The sequence below is a fragment of the Hyla sarda genome, chromosome 2, assembly GCF_029499605.1.
Source record: "Hyla sarda isolate aHylSar1 chromosome 2, aHylSar1.hap1, whole genome shotgun sequence".
NCBI lineage: Eukaryota > Metazoa > Chordata > Amphibia > Anura > Hylidae > Hyla > Hyla sarda.
In genome coordinates this window covers 70664668-70683616 of record NC_079190.1, presented here as the reverse complement: position 1 = coordinate 70683616, position 18949 = coordinate 70664668, and the positions used below count along the sequence as shown (strand labels likewise).

Sequence of the window (18949 nt, the reverse complement as noted above, 5' to 3'; positions counted from 1 at the left end):
ATAGGCTCCCTCAGGCAGTAGTCAGTATTTATACAGGTAGTATCTCTGAATATATATATATATATATATATATATATATATATATATGCTCCAGTGGGTGTATATAGGCTCCCTCAGGCAGTAGTCAGTATTTATACAGGTAGTATCTCTGAATATATATATATATATATATATATAGTGGGTGTATATAGGCTCCCTCAGGCAGTAGTCAGTATTTATACAGGTAGTATCTCTGAATATATATATCTATGCTCCAGTGGATGTATATAGGCTCCCTCAGGCAGTAGTCAGTATTTATACAGGTAGTATCTCTGAATATATATATATATATATATATATATATATATATATATATATATGCTCCAGTGGGTGTATATAGGCTCCCTCAGGCAGTAGTCAGTATTTATACAGGTAGTATCTCTGAATATATATATATATATATATATATATATATATATATATCTATGCTCCAGTGGATGTATATAGGCTCCCTCAGGCAGTAGTCAGTATTTATACAGGTAGTATCTCTGAATATATATATATATATATATATATATATATATCTATGCTCCAGTGGATGTATATAGGCTCCCTCAGGCAGTAGTCAGTATTTATACAGGTAGTATCTCTGAATATATATATATATATATATATATATATGCTCCAGTGGGTGTATATAGGCTCCCTCAGGCAGTAGTCAGTATTTATACAGGTAGTATCTCTGAATATATATATATATATATATATATATATATATATATATATATATATCTATGCTCCAGTGGATGTATATAGGCTCCCTCAGGCAGTAGTCAGTATTTATACAGGTAGTATCTCTGAATATATATATATATATATATATATATATATATCTATGCTCCAGTGGATGTATATAGGCTCCCTCAGGCAGTAGTCAGTATTTATACAGGTAGTATGTCTGAGATACTTTATCAGGGTCTCCATGTCTGGTCCTGCGGAAGCAGAGAGTCTCCAGAACTATCACACAAGTTCACAGGGTCACTACCCTGTCACGCCCCGAAAACCTCCCTGCGAAGGACACAGTGGTAGTTGCTGCTGATGACGGAGGATGGAGACGGGCGAGCTCATTCACCGGCCGATACAAAGGATGGGGGGAGGCGGGGCTATGGGCTGTTAGAGGCTGCTTCATCCAGGAGAAGGGGGACACCGAGAGGGAGAAGAAAGGAGGGCAGGTCAGAAGGCGGAGACACCCGGGCAGGAGAGGAGGAGAGGCCGGGACCTCCAGGGGCTCAGCCGGGGGCGGGAGGGGGACAGCGGTCATACTGCAGCGGTACAGCACGGAGAGCTATGGCTCCCTGATCATGGAGAAGACCGCGGAGGATGACTGCGAGGACTCGGGAGCCGAGACCGGGGGGTAAGTGTACGGGACAGCGGGGAGAGAGCGCATGTGTGGGGTCAGGTGTCAGCCCTGTGTCCTATAGACATCCCTTATCATATATATATACTAGTCACGTGTGCCAGACTTTATCATATCTGTAATACATATGACAAGTCACTTCACATATATCAGACATGACTGTAAATTACACATGTATCAAACTCTGACAGATCATACATGTAGACTGTGTTTCCCAACCAGGGCGCCTCCAGCTGTTGCAAAACTACAACTCCCAGCATGCCCGGACAGCCAAAGGCTGTCCTGGCATGCTGGGAGTTGTAGTTTAGCAACAGCTGGAGGTACCCAGGTTGGGAAACACTGTCAGACATCACTACATGTAAGATTATTACATGTAACATCACATATATATTAGATCTCATTACATCTATATGGTTACATTGTATCTGTCATGACTATATGTGTACATTATATTGTATCTGTCATGACTATATGTGTACATTATATTGTATCTGTCATGACTATATGTGTACATTATATTGTATCTGTCATGACTATATGTGTACATTATATTGTATCTGTAATGACTATATGTGTACATTATATTGTATCTGTCATGACTATATGTGTGTATATATATATATATATATATATAATACGTTATATTGTATCTGTCATGACTATATGTGTGTGTGTGTATATATATATATATACATACATAAAACATTACATTGTATCACCTGAAGTCTGAACTTCTTGTATGTATCTATATTACTTATTAGGCTGCTTTCAAACTATAGAATTAAAGATCCGTTAACAAAACCATTAAAAACGGATGTTAAACGGCCTCTATAAAATCCCATTATAGTCTATGGGATTTTTACATTACCCGTTTTAACCCTTCATAGCCCGTTATTAGTAACGGATGTTATTTTGTGACGGCAGAAGGTAACGGAAGCAATAGCGCATGCACTATTACTTCCGTTACCTTCTCCCATCACAAAATAACTTCCATTATTAATAACGGGCTATGAAGGGTTAAAACGGGTAATGTAAAAATCCCATAGACTATAATGGGATTTTGTAATGGCCGGATGGGATTTTGTAGAGGCCGTATAACATCCGTTTTTAATGGTTTTGTTAACGGATCATTATAACGGATCTTTAAAACGGATTCATTTATAGTGTAAAAGCAGCTTAGTGGCAGATTGGATTGTTATGGATGAGTCCGGGTCCACGGATATCTGCTTTGGTTAGGCTGAGTTCACATTATTGTCTCCCTTTCACCATTATTGCTACAGTTATGTTTATTTAGAGTAGTCAACTACGCTATTGTGTGGATCAAAAAAAAGTATGTTACTGTCCTATAAAAAAAAAAAAAAACAAAAAAAAAAAAAGTTTTAGAATACAATTATTATAATATACAAGTCAATGGGAAACAGATTATGCTGTATGGCATGTGTATTTAGCATCTGTTAACGTAACATTTTTTCCTATAGAACGTATACGTTAAAAAAAACAGCAATAATGTGGTGTGAATGAACCCTTAGGGTGCGTTCACACTCCGCTTTTGGCTCGGTTTCATCATAGCCTATACAGTCCCTTTAATTTTGCTGTGTGCAAAAATGTCAACCGTGCTATTGTATATGCCGAAAAAAATAATGTATGTACAAGGGACACATACAAGGTTGTTTGTTTTGTTCCATATAGAAGATAAGAAACAAGACAACATGACCAGAATCAGAGCACCCCTACACTGGTTATAGAAACCCCCCTCAGGGGGACAGTGACATGGAGTATAAGAATGTGACGGTTCTAGAAGGTCTGAGTGACACTTATCTATGAGGGTCTGCTGAAGATAAATGGATAGTTGTGGATATATCTGAGCAAATAATAGCTACATGGATAAATTGGCTATGTATAAGAAAGATAGATAGAAAGATAGATATGAGATAGATAGATAGATAGATATGAAATAGATAGATAGATACATATGAGATAGATAGATAGATAGATATGAGATAGAAGATAGATAGATATGAGATAGATATGAGATAGATGGATAGATAGATATGAGATAGATATGAGATAGATGGATAGATAGATAGAGATAGATATGAGATAGATGGATAGATAGATAGAGATAGATAGATAGATAGATATGAGATAGATAGATATGAGATAGATAGAAGATATATATGAGATAGATAGATAGATATGAGATAGAAGATAGATAGATATGAGATAGATATGAGATAGATGGATAGATAGATATGAGATAGATATGAGATAGATGGATAGATAGATAGAGATAGATAGATAGATAGATATGAGATAGATAGATATGAGATAGATAGAAGATATATATGAGATAGATAGATAGATATGAGATAGATAGAAGATATATATGAGATAGATAGATATGAGATAGATAGAAGATATATATGAGACAGATATATATGAGATAGATAGATATATAGATATGAGATAGATAGAAGATATAGATATGAGATAGATAGATAGATACGAGATGGATGGAGGGAGGGAGGGGGAGAGGGAGAGGGAGAGAGAGAGAGAGAAAGAGAGAGAGAGAGAGAGATATATGAGAGAGAAAGAGATAGATATCAGATAGATAGAAAGATATGAGAAAGATAGATGGATAGATAGATAAAATCTAGATGGGTGTGAGATGGATACTGATAGATGGAGATGATATAAATAAAAAGATATACTAGATACTGATATAATCTATATGAATATTAGATAGATAGATAGATTGTAGATAGCTGGATGGATATGAGATGGATATATTGATACTGATATAATATACATAAGTGTTTTCCAACCAGTGTCCCTACAGCTGTTGCAAAACTACAACACCCAGCATGCCCGGACAGCCTTCGGTTGGTTGGGAAACACTGGTCTAGATGGATGTGGGATAGATATCTGGATAGCATCCTCCACCATTGAGGTTAGACTTGTGTCGCTGTCACGTTGGGTCAGGCTCATAGACATGTGCTGCCCCTTACATGTGCCAGCCGAAAAGAATGTGGCACTGTATTCTCCCGGAAAGGCACTGTCCTGCTGGATCCTTTTGTGGAGGCAGAATCAGGACTGGGTGAGGGCAGTGGCGTTGCTAGGGTTGGTGTCACCTGGTGCGGTAGAAAATGGTGTCACCCCCCATACCTACCCCCCCCTCAGTAAGTTTTTAGCCTGTTGTGACAGACACCACTGTTGTAGCGCATTGTGAGAAATTCCAGTATAATAATCAGATATACCAGTTGCCACAGAATAGGAAAGTGTTAAAGAAGTTTTCACCATTTAAATATACAGCTCCCAGAATTACTTAAAGGGGTACTCCACTGGAAAACATTTACTTTTATATCAACTGGTGCCAGAAAGTTAAACAGATTTTTAAATTAGTTCTATTTAAAATCTTAATCCTTACAGTACTTATATAAGCTGCTGTATTCTCCACAGGAAGTTGTGTAGTTCTTTCCAGTCTGTCCACAGTGCTCTGTCTGTCCATGTTAGGAACTGTCCAGAGCAGGAGAGGTTTGCAATGGGGATTTTCTCCTACTATGGACAGTTCTTGACATGGACAGAGGTGTCAGCACAGAGCACTGTGGTCAGACAGAAAATAAATTAAAAAGGAAAAGAACTTCCTGTGAATCACTTATACAGCAGCTAATAAGTACTGGAAGGATTAAGATTTTTAAATAGAAGTAATTTATAAATCTGTTTAACTTTGTAGCACCAGTTGATAAAAAAATGTTTTTTCCAGTAGAGTACCCCTTTATGCAGTGGTGAGGTTATGCTGGGAGTTGTAGTTTCACTCATCATAACTGTAGAACTGACAAGTGACTACAGCTCTGATAGGACATAGAGAGGAGAATGTACAATGACATCAGTGACTACAGGTGACGTCTTCTCTATAGTCTTCCCTTATCTAATTCAGATGGTACATACCGCCTGGTCCAGCTAAAACTTCTGTCTGTAGAATTTGACGCCCAGACGTCTCCTCACTATGTCAGCGCATACTCATCCTCTATATGAAAACAATAATTATTAGAAACCTGCCAGACACTGTATCCTCTAAATATAATATTACTATACACTATACTCTTTGATTATAAACCTTCCATACACCATACCCACTGAATATAATACTACCACACACTGTACATTCTGAATACCAACACATACTGTACACTCTGAATATAAATCTGCCACATACGGTACCCTCTGAATATACCGCCACACACTGTACCCTCTGAATATACCGCCACACACTGTACCCTCTTAATATAAATCTGCCACATACTGTACCCTCTGAATATACCGCCACACACTGTGCCCTCTGAATATAAATCTGCCACATACTGTACCCTCTGAATATAAATCTGGTGGTGTTGCTAGTTGATGATGGGGGTGCTAGTACTGGGGAGGTGTTGCTGGAGGATGATGAGGGTGCTACTGGCCATCCCCCCTGGCAGTATCACCCCCATCGTCCATCGGCAGGATCATCCTCCTGGCAGGAGCACCCCCATCATCCACCATCAGGATCTGCTGATGTAGGTGCTGCTGCTGGGGGGGGGGGGGGTTGCTGGTGGATGATGAGGGTGCTACTGCCAGGGGGGGGGGGGGGAGCATTAGGTAGGCAGCAGTTCCCCCACTTAAGGTAGGTAGCAGTTCCCCCACATTAGGTAGGTAGCAGTTCTCCACATTAGGTAGGTAGCAGTTCCCCACATTAGGTAGCATAGATTCCCCACATTTGGTACCAGTTACCCCACATTAGGTAGTAATTTCCCCACATTAAGTAGCACAAATTCCACACATAAGGTAGCACAAATTCCACACATTAGGTAGCACAGATTCCACACATTAGGTAGAAGTTTCCCCACATTAGGTAGCACAGAATCCCCACATTAGGTAGCAGTTTTCCCACATTATGTAGCAGCCTTCACACATTAGGTAGCAATTTTCCAACATTAGGTAGCAGTTTCCCCACATTAGGTAGCATAGATTCCCCACATTTGGTAGTAGTTTCCCCCCCATTAGGCCGCAGGTTCCCTTGCATGTTCCCCACAATAGGTCAAAGTCTCCCCACATTAGATCACTGGTTCCCCCCCCCCCCCACGCACAAAAAAAAAAAACCACACACACACACAACACAGAGACACACACACACACACACACACAGATAGAGAGACACACACACACAGTCACACACACACAGTCACACAAAGACAGAAAGTCACACACAGACAGAGAGCCACACACAGTCACACACACAGACACTCACAGTCACACACACACAGAGACACACACTCACAGTCACACACACAGAGAGACACACAGACAGAGACACACAAACAGAGAGAGACAGACACTCACTCACCCATCCAGCGCAGCGCTCCTTCTCTCCGGTCGCTCTGCGAGTGACGTCACGTCCTCCTGCGCCGGCCCTGCGGAGGGACGTCGGACTGGCGCAACAGAAGACGTGGGGGCGCAGGCCGGTTCACTGTGCAGGTGACGGGGGGGGGGGGGGTGTGCTAGTACGGAGACGCAACAAGTGAGGACGGGGGGGGGGGATGCTCTTACAGAGGCAGCGCAAATGGGGGGCTGCTAGTATGGAGACAGGCAGCGCAACTGAGGACCGGCGGCGTACCTGGTGTCACCCCATCAGGATGGTGTCACCCGGTGCGGGCCGCACCCCCCGCACCCCGGTCGCAACGCCACTGGGTGAGGGTCAGAAAGTTGCCCCCACCCTGATTCCCGCTCCTGAGTGATAGGATAGGACCCCGTTGTCTATCTCCGGATGAATGTGATGTAGTGGCGCCAGGGGGAGGGTTTCATACTATATGGTGTGTATTGCTATCGGCTCTTGTATTGTTTATGATGAGTGATGTATTTTTCCGGATTAATGTAATTCAGCAATGTTAATCCCTCTCCACCTGTAGTGTGCAGCATCACTAGGGAAACCGCAAAGCCTTGAGCTCGCTGCGGTAATATTCCCTAATGGCGGTACAGTACTGAAGGTGTGAATGCTAAGTCTGGGCTGCTGTACTACCTGAAACAAGCAATCTCCAACCTGTGGGACTCCAGCTGTTGCAAAATTACAATTCCCAACATGCCCTGACAGCCGAAGGCTGTCTGGGCATGCTGGGAGTTGTAATTTTGCAACAGTTGGAGACCCTCAGGTTGAGATCACTGCCTTGGATAGATCTTTAACCCCTTAAGGACCAGGCGTTTTTCGTTTTTTGCACTTTCGTTATTTCCTCCTTACCTTTAAAAAAATCATAACTCTTTAAATTTTGCACCTAAAAATCTGTATTATGGCGTATTTTTTGCGCCACCAATTCTACTTTGTAATGACATCAGTCATTGTACCCAAAAATCTACAGCGAAACGGAAAAAAAAAATCATTGTGCGACAAAATTGAAAAAAAAAATGCCATTTTGTAACTTTTGGGGGCTTCCGTTTCTACGTAGTACATTTTTCGTTACAAATAACACCTTTTCTTTATTCTGTAGGTCCATACGGTTAAAATGATACCCTACTTATATAGGTTTGATATTGTATTACTACTGAAAAAAAATCATAAATACATGCAGGAAAATGTATACGTTTAAAATTGTCATTTTCTGAGCCCTATAACTTTTTTATTTTTCCATGTTCAGGGCCTATGAGGGCTCATTTTTTGCGCCGTGATCTGAAGTTTTTGTCGGTACCATTTTTGCATTGATCGGACTTTTTGATCGCCTTTTATTCATCTTTTCATGATATAAAAAGGGACCAAAAATACGCTATTTTGGACTTTTGAATTTATTTGCGCATACACCATTGAACATGCGGTTTAAAAAGCGGTATATTTTTATAATTCGGACATTTCTGCACGCGGCGATACCACATATGTTTATTTTTATTTACACTGTTTGTTTTTTTTTCTTGGAAATGCCGGGTGATTCAAACTTTTATTAGGGGGAGGGATCATTGAAAGGGTTAATGATTTTTTTTACACTTTTCTTATGCCATATTATAGCTCCTATAGGGGGGGGCTACAACATTACATTTACTGACCTTTTAGACTGATTGATGCATCTCCATAGGAATGGATCAATCAGTGTTTTCGGCGATTGAATGCTCAAGCCTGGATCTCAGGCTTGAAGCATTCATTCGGCGATCGGACAGCACAGGAGAAGGTAAGAAGACTTCCTCCTGTGCTACAGCTGTTTGGGATGCCGCGATTATACCGCTGCGATCCCGAACAGCTCCCTGAGCTAGCCGGGCATTTTTACTTTCGTTTTCAGCTTTGAGTGCGCGCCTAAAGGGTTAATAGCGCGCGGCACCGCGATCAGTGCCGCGCTCTATTAGAGGCGGGTCCAGGCGTCACTATGACGCTGGGCCCGCCGCGATATGATGCGGGGTTACCGTGTAACCCCGCGTTATATCACGGGAGCAGGACTAGGGGCGTAAGTTTACGCCCTTGGTCCTTAACAGGTTAAAGGGGTAATCCAGTGGAAAACAACTTTTTTTTTTTTAAATCAACTGGTGCTAGAAAGATTTGTAAATTACTTCTATTTAAAAAATCTTAATCCCTCCAGTACTTATCAGATGCTGTATACTACAGAGGAAGTTGTATTTCTTTCTGGAGTTCTTTTCTGTCTGATCACAGTGCTCTCTGCTGACACCTCTGTCCATATCAGGAACTGTCCAGAGCAGGAGAGGTTTGCTATGGGCATTTGCTTCTACTCTGGACTGTTCCTGACATGGACAGAGGTGTCAGCAGAGAGCACTGTGGTCAGACTGGAAAGAAATACAACTTCATGGGGAGCATACAGCAGCTGATAAGTACTGGAAGGATTGAGATTTCGAAGTAGAAGTCATTTACAAATCTGTTTATCTGTTTAATCATCTGTCTGGCACCAGTTGATTAAAAACAAAGGGGGAGATTTATCAAAACCTGCAGCTCACTACTTTCATTTTTAACAAGGCCTCTGCAAAATTAAAGAAGTGATCTGATTGGTTGCTATGGGCAACTGAGCAACTTTTCATCTGGACAGGTTTTGATAAATCTCCCCCAAAATGTTTTCCACCAGAGTACCCCTTAAAGGGGTATTCCAGGAAAAAACTTTTTTTTTTATATATCAACTGGCTCCAGAAAGTTAAACAGATTTCTAAGTTACTTCTATTAAAAAATCTTAATCCTTTCAGTACTTATGAGCTTCTGAAGTTAAGGTTGTTTAGAAGCAAATCCCCATAACAAACCTCTTCTAAACTGAGCGTTTCCCGAGACAGGTGTCATCAGAGAACACTTAGACAGAAAAGAACAACCTTAACTTCAGAAGTACTGAAAGGATTAAGATTTTTTAATAGAAGTAATTTACAAATCTGTTTAACTTTCTGGAGCCAGTTGATATATATAAAAAAGTTTTTTCCTGGAATACCCCTTTAACTCCTTAAGGACACATGACGTACTGGAACGTCCGCTCCCGATCTATAACCCGGGGCCATGGCGTGGCCCCGCATCATAGCGCGTCGGGCCCAACCTCTAACAACGGCCGGGACCCGTGGCTAATAGCACGCGGCATTGATCGCGGTGCGCGCGCTATTAACCCTTTAGACGCGGCGTTCAAAATTGAACGCCGCGTCTAAAGTGAAATTGAAAGCGAAATCGCGGCATCCCGAACAGCTTACAGGACAGCTGGAGGATCCCTACCTGCCTCCTCGCTGTCCGATCACCGAATGACTGCTCAGTGCCTGAGATCCAGGCATGAGCAGTCAAGCGGGGAGAATCATTGATCACTGGTGTCCTATGAGAAACCAGTGATCAATAATAAAGATCAGTGTGTGCAGTGTTATAGGTCCCTATGGGAGCTATAACACTGCAAAAAAAAGGGAAATTTTTTTTTAATAAACTTCATTTAACCACTTCCCTATTAGAAGTTTGAATCACCCCCCTTTTCCCATAAAAAAAAACCACAGTGTAAATAAAAATAAACATATATGGTATCGCCGCGTGCGGAAATGTCCGAATAAAAATATATCATTAATTAAACCGCACGGTCAATGGCGTAAAAAAAAAATTCCAAAGTCCAAAATAGTGCATTTTTGGTCACTTTTTATTAGGGATCGACCGATATCGTTTTTTTTAGGGCCGATACCGATAATTGGTGGAGGTTAGGGCCGATAGCCGATAACTTATACCGATATTCTGGTATAAGTTATCGGCTATTTATCCCCCCTCGACACCGCTGCAGGTCATTGATTTAAAGCGGGCGCTTTAAATCAATGCACTGCAGTGGCTTTTGCGGGGCCATAGGCCGCCGCCGCCACCACCTGCTTCTCTCTCCTACCTGTCAGGGTGGTCCGGGCCATCCATCCTTCCTTCCTGTAGTGTCCGGCGCGATTCCGGGTGGAGGGTGAACCGGTCCGGGCTGTCCTTCTTCTCCGGGGGTCCTCTTCTCCACTCCGGGCAGGCTCCGGCCTAGTATGCTGCATAGACGCCGCTGCACAGTGACGCCCGGGCGCAGGCACCTGACGTCACGGCGTAGCGGCGTCTATGCAGCGTACTAGGCCGGAGCCTGCCCGGAGTGGAGAAGAGGACCCCCGGAGAAGGACAGCCCGGACCGGTTCACCCTCCACCCGGAATGGCGCCGGACACTACAGGAAGGAAGGATGGATGGCCCGGACCACCCCCATTACGGGTAAGTTTATTTTTATTTTTTATTGACTCGGAGGGTGGGGGAGGGGCCCGACCGGTTTAGCGGTATGGGCAAAAATCCATACCGGTATACCGCCCAGCACTACGGTGGGGGTGCGACGCGGTGGGTCGGGGGGGGGGGCGGTCGCGGCGGGGGGGGCGTTCACGGTGCGGTGGGGGCGGGGCATTATCGGCTTATCAGCAAGGTAATTGCCGATACCGATAATGCCCAAAATCATGATTATCGGCCATACCGATAAGCGGTCGATCCCTACTTTTTATAGCATGAAAAAATGAATAAATAGCGATCAATAAGTCCTGTCAATGCAAAAATGGTACCGATAAAAACTTCAGATCACGGCGCAAAAAATGAGCCCTCATACCGCCCCATACGCGGAAAAATAAAAAAGTTATAGGGGTCAGAAGATGACAATTTTAAACATATTAATTTTCCTGCATGACGTTATGATTTTTTCCACAAGTCCGACAAAATCAAACCTATATAAGTAGGGTATCATTTTAATCGTATGGACCTACAGAATAAAGATAAAGTGTCATTTTTACAGAAATATTTACTACGTAGAAACGGAAGCCCCCAAAAGTTAAAAAACAGCGTTTTTTTCTATTTTGTCTCACAATGATTTTTTTTTCCGTTTCGCTGTAGATTTTTGGGCAAAATGACTGACGTCATTACAAAGTAGAATTGGTAGCGCAAAAAAATAAGCCATCATATGGATTTTTAGGTGCAAAATTGAAAGAGTTATGATTTTTTAAAGGCAAGGAGGAAAAAACGAAAATGCAAAAACTGAAAAACCCTCGGTCTTTAAGGGGTTAAATTTGGTGTTCACTAGTATATATCAGTGCTTTCCAACCAGGATGTTTCCAGGATGCAAAACTACAAATCCTAGCATGCTGGGAGTTGTACTTTTTCACCACCTGGAGGTATAGTGGTTGGGAGACACTGGTATATAGTGACACTTTGTAAAGCTTTGCTAACACCCTGTCTGCTGGTCATGACAGGGTCTCCCACTGAAGAAACTTGTGTTTTCCCAAATACTGGAACTACAACCCCCAGACGGAAAGCCACAGGTTGCACAGCTTTGATATTGGTGTCACGATCACACCCTATCGGTCCAGCTAAGACGCTAGAGAGAGTGTGATGGTGCAAAGGTTAAAGCCGCCAGACCTCAGGGTATCCACTACTAGTCCCAGCAAGTCACCAAATTAACCCTTAGATAAACGTGTTTTACCAGAGCTGCCTTCAGAAAGGTGAGCTCATATATTTAGAGATCAAAGACCAGAGCTGATTAATTAAACATTTAATCTGATAAAAGGTATCACAGTGCTAAATATATAAAAATAAACAAATGACATACAGGTACAAAAATATATAAAAGAGTTTGGCAAGGCAAGTTCATAAAACAAAAGATGAAGTCCTTACAGCATGATGATATAGCAGTCCTTCAGTGAGTTCCAGCTTGTTGGACAGCCTTTAACAACCTGAGTCTAGCATTGTTTTTTTTATATCATATCTGCTTTCTTGGGAGGGAGACTCCATTCCCCCCTCCCCTCTGATCCCCACCAGGGGGTCTTCTCTCTTCCTGGCCCCTTATCTGTTTGATTATATGATGGGACCAGAGTGCATGACTTCAAAAAATGACCACATAGGCTACTCCCAAATGTCCTGCCAGGGGAGTCTCATGGGCCAACCTCAGCAGCTCTTTCCTGTACTGCCTAGGAACTATCAACTGCCTTTCTCTCTCCTGGGCCCCTAGCATGCCTTTGGAAAGGGACTCCCAGTACAAGATATCATTTTCCCAATATACCCGAGCCCATCTGTGTCAACACCTGTATGTTCAGCACGTTGTCTCAGAGCTTCCCGGAAATGCTCATTTCCCTCCCCCCATCTCGTGGTATCAGGGAGCACATTTCCCCCAGGTGAACTAGCATCTCCACCTTCCTCTGCTGGGGCTTACAAGTCACACAGCTTGCCCCTTGCATCACCATCCTCCCTTCCTTTTAAAGCTGCAGCCCTGGCACGCTGCTGACGTGTTACCACTGCCACCATTGGTATGCCTCCCTGGGGTTTACCTTCCTCTCTCTCAGTTCCAGACATAACAATACAGGCATCATACACAGGGCTATCACGCCTTCCCTCCTCCTCCTTAGGCTCACAGGATTGGGATATATCACTCACTGCTGGTCCCTCATCCTTACATGTCACCAGGGGCACACCAACCCCTCCCCCTAGCCCATCTCCACTAGGTTTTGGCATTGGCAATGCATTGTCACCACATTTTACTATACATCCCATTCCACTTTTGGAAAACATTACTGGTTCAGTCACAGGTAAACAATTATCAATCCCCTGCACCCCCTCCCGGTTACCACATTTCGCAGTGTCTCCCAAAGTCTCGCACAGTACCTCAGAATGAACAGGGCTCTCTCCTAGCCCTTCTGGTGTGCAGGTAGTGTCCTCTGGAGCATAATGACAGAGCATCCGACCCAAATCATTCCCCAGCAGAACATTAACAGGGACGTCCTCAGAGACCCCCACCTCCCGCAAACCCTTGCCTGTACCCCAATCCAGGTACACACGGGCCATGGGCACAGCAGGCCGCACACCTCCAATTCCTTTTAAAGCCATGGTTCTTCCAGGGATGATGTCCTCTGTATCCACCACTTCAGGCCGCACCAAGGTAAAGGAGGCTCCAGAATCTCGCAAACCCACTGTCACCCAGTCACCCACAGTTACACTCTGCAGGTTATCCGCTCCTTTCTCCACCGCTCCAGACACCAGAAGAACAGCTGTGTGTCCTCCAGCTACTGGTGGAGAATTCTTTTTGTTGGGGCAAGTGGCACTCAGGTGCCCAATATTGTTGCATCTGTAGCATCGGCGGGTGTCCCCCTGACCCAATGTGGCTCCTGTTACTTTTGGGAATGATGGCAAGAATTTCCCCGCTGACATGGTGGTGCTTTGTGGTTGTGTGGCTCCCCTCCAGGTACTTGCTCCAGCTTGTGCAGATCCACGCTTTGCTGCTGGCGGTTGTTGGCAAAGTCATCTCCTAGTTCTTCTGCTTCCATGGCTGTCTTGGGCTTGCGGTCCAAAATCCACTCTCTGGCTTCAAAGCTCCGTGTTTGGAGAAACTGATCCAGGACCATCAAGTCCTCCAGGGCCTCATAGGTAGTGACTTGTAGGCCCCCAGTCCATTGCCTGAATGCAGTCCTTAGCTGACCTGCATGTTCAGTGCAGCTTTCTGTGGTGCTTTGTTGCAAAGTCCTAAATCTTTTCCCATAAGCCTCTGGAGTCCGATTAAAACTTTTTAGCAGGGCAGATTTTATTGCCTCATAGTCCTGGTCACTTTCAGAGGGAAGAGAAGCAAAGACATCCAGAGCTTTGCCTGGCAGCTGTGGGGTTAGATATCGTCCCCACTGTTCCTTAGGTAGATGGAACTGCCGGCAAACCTTTTCAAATCCCCTCAGGAACACATCCAGATCACCATCTTTCTCCAACATGGGGAAATGTTCCAGGCGAGGTTTGTGGTCTCCTTGATCCTGCACATCACTGAGTGCAGATAAAATATCCCCTCTCAGCCTCAGAACCTCCAATTCATGCCTTCGCTGGGCCTCTCTTTCTGCGGCCTCTCTCTCTGCAGCTCGTATCTGGGCCTCTCTCTCTGCAGCTCATATCTGTGCCTCTCTCTCTGCAGCCCGTGCCTGTGCCTCTCTCTCTGCAGTTTGGTACTGGAGAAGCAGTTGGAGTTTCATATTGGCATCCACATTCCCAAGGTGTTGTAAGGCAGTCCGCATATAAGAGTCCAAGGCCTCATGTGGAGTACTGTCCTGATGGGGAGTAATGTTGTATTCCCCAGGAGATATCAGTCCTTGGATGGCAGTTCCAGCTGTAGGACTTTGTCTCATGTCACTCAGCTCTTCTGCACGGGCATCATACTCCACAAGATCAGCAATAAGTTGTTCCTTGTTCTTTCCTGCAGTAGGGATGTCCTTTTCTTGGCACATTAGCTCCAGTGCAGGCTTGAACTGCTTGCGATATGCCTTCATATTTCCGATATGAGACAGAGGAGGTAAAACAGGAGATGGGGAGGACAGAACTGTCTTGCACTATTTTTGTATGTCTATTAAACCAGCACTGAGCTCTGTCTTTTGAATTTACACACAAGAATATGTATGCAATTTCTTTTTAATGCTAAGATTTCCTTACAGGTAAAATCCACCAAGCACTAAAAATCTCTAAATATATCTCGACACTGCAACCAGTTGTCACGATCACACCCTATCGGTCCAGCTAAGACGCTAGAGAGAGCGTGATGGTGCAAGGGTTAAAGCCGCCAGACCTCTGGGTATCCACTACTAGCCCCACAAGTCACCAAATTAACCCTTAGATAAACGTGTTTTACCAGAGCTGCCTTCAGAAATGTGAGCTCTTATATTTAGAGATCAAAGACTAGAGCTGATTAATTAAACATTTAATCTGATAAAAGGTATCACAGTGCTAAATATATAAAAATAAACAAATGACATACAGGTACAAAAATATATAAAAGAGTTTGGCAAGGCAAGTTCAGAAAACAAAAGATGAAGTCCTTACAGCATGATGATATAGCAGTGCTTCAGTGAGTTCGAGCTGTTCTTAGGATGGTCTTGTCAGCTTGTTGCACAGCCTTTAACAACCTGAGTCTAGCATTGTTTTTTTTATATCATATCTGCTTTCTTGGGAGGGAGACTCCATTCCCCCCTCCCTCTGATCCCACCAGGGGGTCTTCTCTCTCCTGGCCTCTTATCTGTTTGATTATAGGATGGGACCAGAGTGCATGACTTCAAAAAAGCCTTTGACTTCAAAGGAGATGTAAACAAACAGCCAGTTGTAACGATCACACCCTATCGGTCCAGCCAAGACGCTAGAGAGAGTGTGATGGTGCAAGGGTTAAAGCCGCCAGACCTCTGGGTATCCACTACAAGTCCCAGCAAGTCACCAAATTAATCCTTAGATAAACGTGTTTACCAGAGCCTCCTTCAGAAAGGTGAGCTCATATATTTAGAGATCAAAGACCAGAGCTGATTAATTAAACATTTAATCTGATAAAAGGTATCACAGTGCTGACTATATAAAAATACAGAAATAAATGACATACAGGTACAAAAATATATAAAAGAGTTTTGCAAGGCAAGTTCAGAAAACAAAAGATGAAGTTCTTACAGCATGATGGTATAGCCCTCCTTTGTGAGTCAGAGTGAGTTCCAGCTGTTCTTAGGATGGTCTTGTCAGCTTGTTGCACAGCCTTGAACAACCTGAGTCTAGCATTGTTTTTTTTTTATATCCTATCTCCTTTCTTGGGAGGGAGACTCCATTCCCCCCTCCCCTCTGATCCCACCAGGGGGTCTTCTCTCTTCCTGGCCCCTTATCTGTTTGATTATATGATGGGACCAGAGTGCATGACTTCAAAAAAGCCTTTGACTTCAAAGGAGATGTAAACAAACAGCCAGACCCCCAATAAAATGCAATACACAAAAGGACACACCGTCCGAATGACCTCTCACCCATGTCCTGGACAATTCATCACACACAGTTATAATTTATAATACACATATAGGATTTTAATAATCAGGCCTTGGGCCTGACAATTGGTCATGCAGTGTAAAAGTTGGATACGTTTCGGTGAATGGAGTTTATCAATGTTCTAGCTCAAGATGTGATGTGTGGCCTTGAAGAGCCGAAAAGTCAGTGTAATCAAACCAAGTCTTTCAGAGAAATTATGATAAATTTTTCTAAGGCCATGTTCACATGACCAAAAATTTGTGAAAACATGGGTGGACATCCCTGCAAATAGCGGAAGTTAGCCTCCGCCATAGACGGCAATGCATTTCTGAGTGTATTCCACCAAAAGAATTGACATGTCACTTTATTCAGTGGATCCCGGAATCTGGATTTCCACGGCAGATGTTTTGCCTGTGTGTAGAATTTTTCTGCCCAATTCCGCTCAGAAATTCCATTGTGTGAACATGGCTTCAAAAGTTTTTGATGGTACAATCTGCTTTCCATACTTACCTTTTTTGTTTATATTCATGTGTGGAACAATGGGGAAATAGTTTTCAAGACAGCTTAGAGTAAGTTCTAGAGCCGACCATAAACATGACATTCTTGGTGGGATGCTGTATATCTCCTAGAGATGGCCATACACCTTCAGTGGCTGTTCAGCTGACTGCTATGCTTCCCAATCTCACCATACACATGCATGTTTGGGGCGGCCAAACTAAAATATGTTCTTAAGGGAACAATATGGTGTAAGCCGCTGCCAGACTAAAGGGTCAGGCAGTTGAATTCCAACATGTCTGACGTCATTTGATGGGGGGAGTCAAAATGCTTCCTCTAGATCTTTGTCTGGTCGCAATGAATTTATTGGTCTGGCTTACTTTTGACTGAGGTTTATTGGGACCTTCAGACTTATCACCTATCCCTGGGGTAGGTCATAAGTATCTGATTGATAGGCATCCAGCCACTGGGACCTCCACTGATCACATAAACACAACACGTGTAAAAAGAGCAGTGGGTGAATGTGCACATTGAATATTCATTCACTCATATTTCGGCTATTTCCATCTTTGGCGGCCCCATTGAGAGAGTGAATTGAGCAGCAGTGTCCATTCTTAAATGCTGCTGCATTCACACTGGGGGACATGGGTCCTTTGCTTCCAACAGTTGGATCCCACCAATCATATTCTAGCCACCTATATTCCGAATAGGTGATACATTTTAAAATGGGGACAACCCCACTAAGGTGGTCATACACTTTTGATCAACAACTCTTCCTTCTCACGCCCCCTTTTACATTCATGCTTGGCTGAGCGGGCATTCCTCTTTGGTGGCAGCGTATCTCCTCTGACAGCAAAGAATTGGACATGTTAAGATCCAGCATGCCCAATCCTTGTTTCCCGCTATGCACCAGAATAGATTTAGAATTTTTGAGATACTTGATAAGGCTACAGTATTTGTATAGTGTGATGCACATGCTTCTGTTCCCCACCTATCACACTTGGTTGCTATTAAAGGAAGGCTTTGGTGTATGTATACCCTCGTCCAACACAATCCGTGCCTCCCGAAAGTTTACAATGAAGGAACAAATTTATCTAGATTGCCAGGGGCTGCCCAAGTTCAGTAAGCATTGCTATTGTTCATGTTTACCTGGTCATGACGCAAGCTCTGCTGGTCTGTGTAGTTTGACCGTCTAGTGGTGACAACATACAGCCATAGCTTATCAGCCCCAACCAATGCCATCTTGTGTCATGTCTTAAGTGGGCACTGGCAGATTGAAAAACATTTTTTATATGTTGTACATCTTGGCAAAGCATTAACCTTTCTAATATACTTCATAAAAAGATTCTATTTCCTTTTTTATAGAAATCATGGCCTATTAAAAACACCACTAAGGGCCCACCCTCCCATCTTTGTCCAAGCTGAAGCACAGGCATGGAGAGAGTCCAGTAAATGAAGGTGGGACTAGTGCTCTTCTGTGCTCATTCCTCTCCTATCAGACTGCAGCATTAAAACAGAGAGGAAGGGGTTACAGAGCAGCCTGCAGTGATTGGATGAAGAGACTCAGCACAGCAGACTTAGAGAGGAAGCTGAGTCATGCAGAGTGCAGACATGCCCCCTCTAATGCACAGAATGACAAACCAAGTGAGCAACAGAAATAAGGTATTTGTGGATAAAGATAGGTGCTAGACAACTAAAAATTACATGAACGTGATCGGGATTAGGTACTGAGTAACATAACGTTTTTTTTGTGAGATATGACAGGTGCACTTAAAGGTCCACTTATACTTCAAGCCACTGAGAGTTACATATTGGC

The 18949-nt window shown here is 43.3% G+C and overlaps 1 protein-coding gene across 3 annotated transcripts in view; it reads left to right on the top strand.

Annotated features, from left to right (window-relative positions):
- The first annotated feature begins 1120 nt into the window (after positions 1-1120).
- FAM124A (family with sequence similarity 124 member A) overlaps positions 1121-18949 on the top strand; it is an 85872-nt gene continuing 68043 nt past the window's right edge. Inside the window, exon 1 of one of the 3 annotated variants that reach the window (XM_056562039.1) lies at positions 1121-1393. In XM_056562039.1, the coding sequence (XP_056418014.1) occupies positions 1341-1393 (53 nt within the window). In that variant the 5' untranslated portion in view covers positions 1121-1340. The remainder of the gene's footprint in view (positions 1394-18949) is intronic. The other 2 variants (XM_056562040.1, XM_056562038.1) reach the window with 2 other exon arrangements.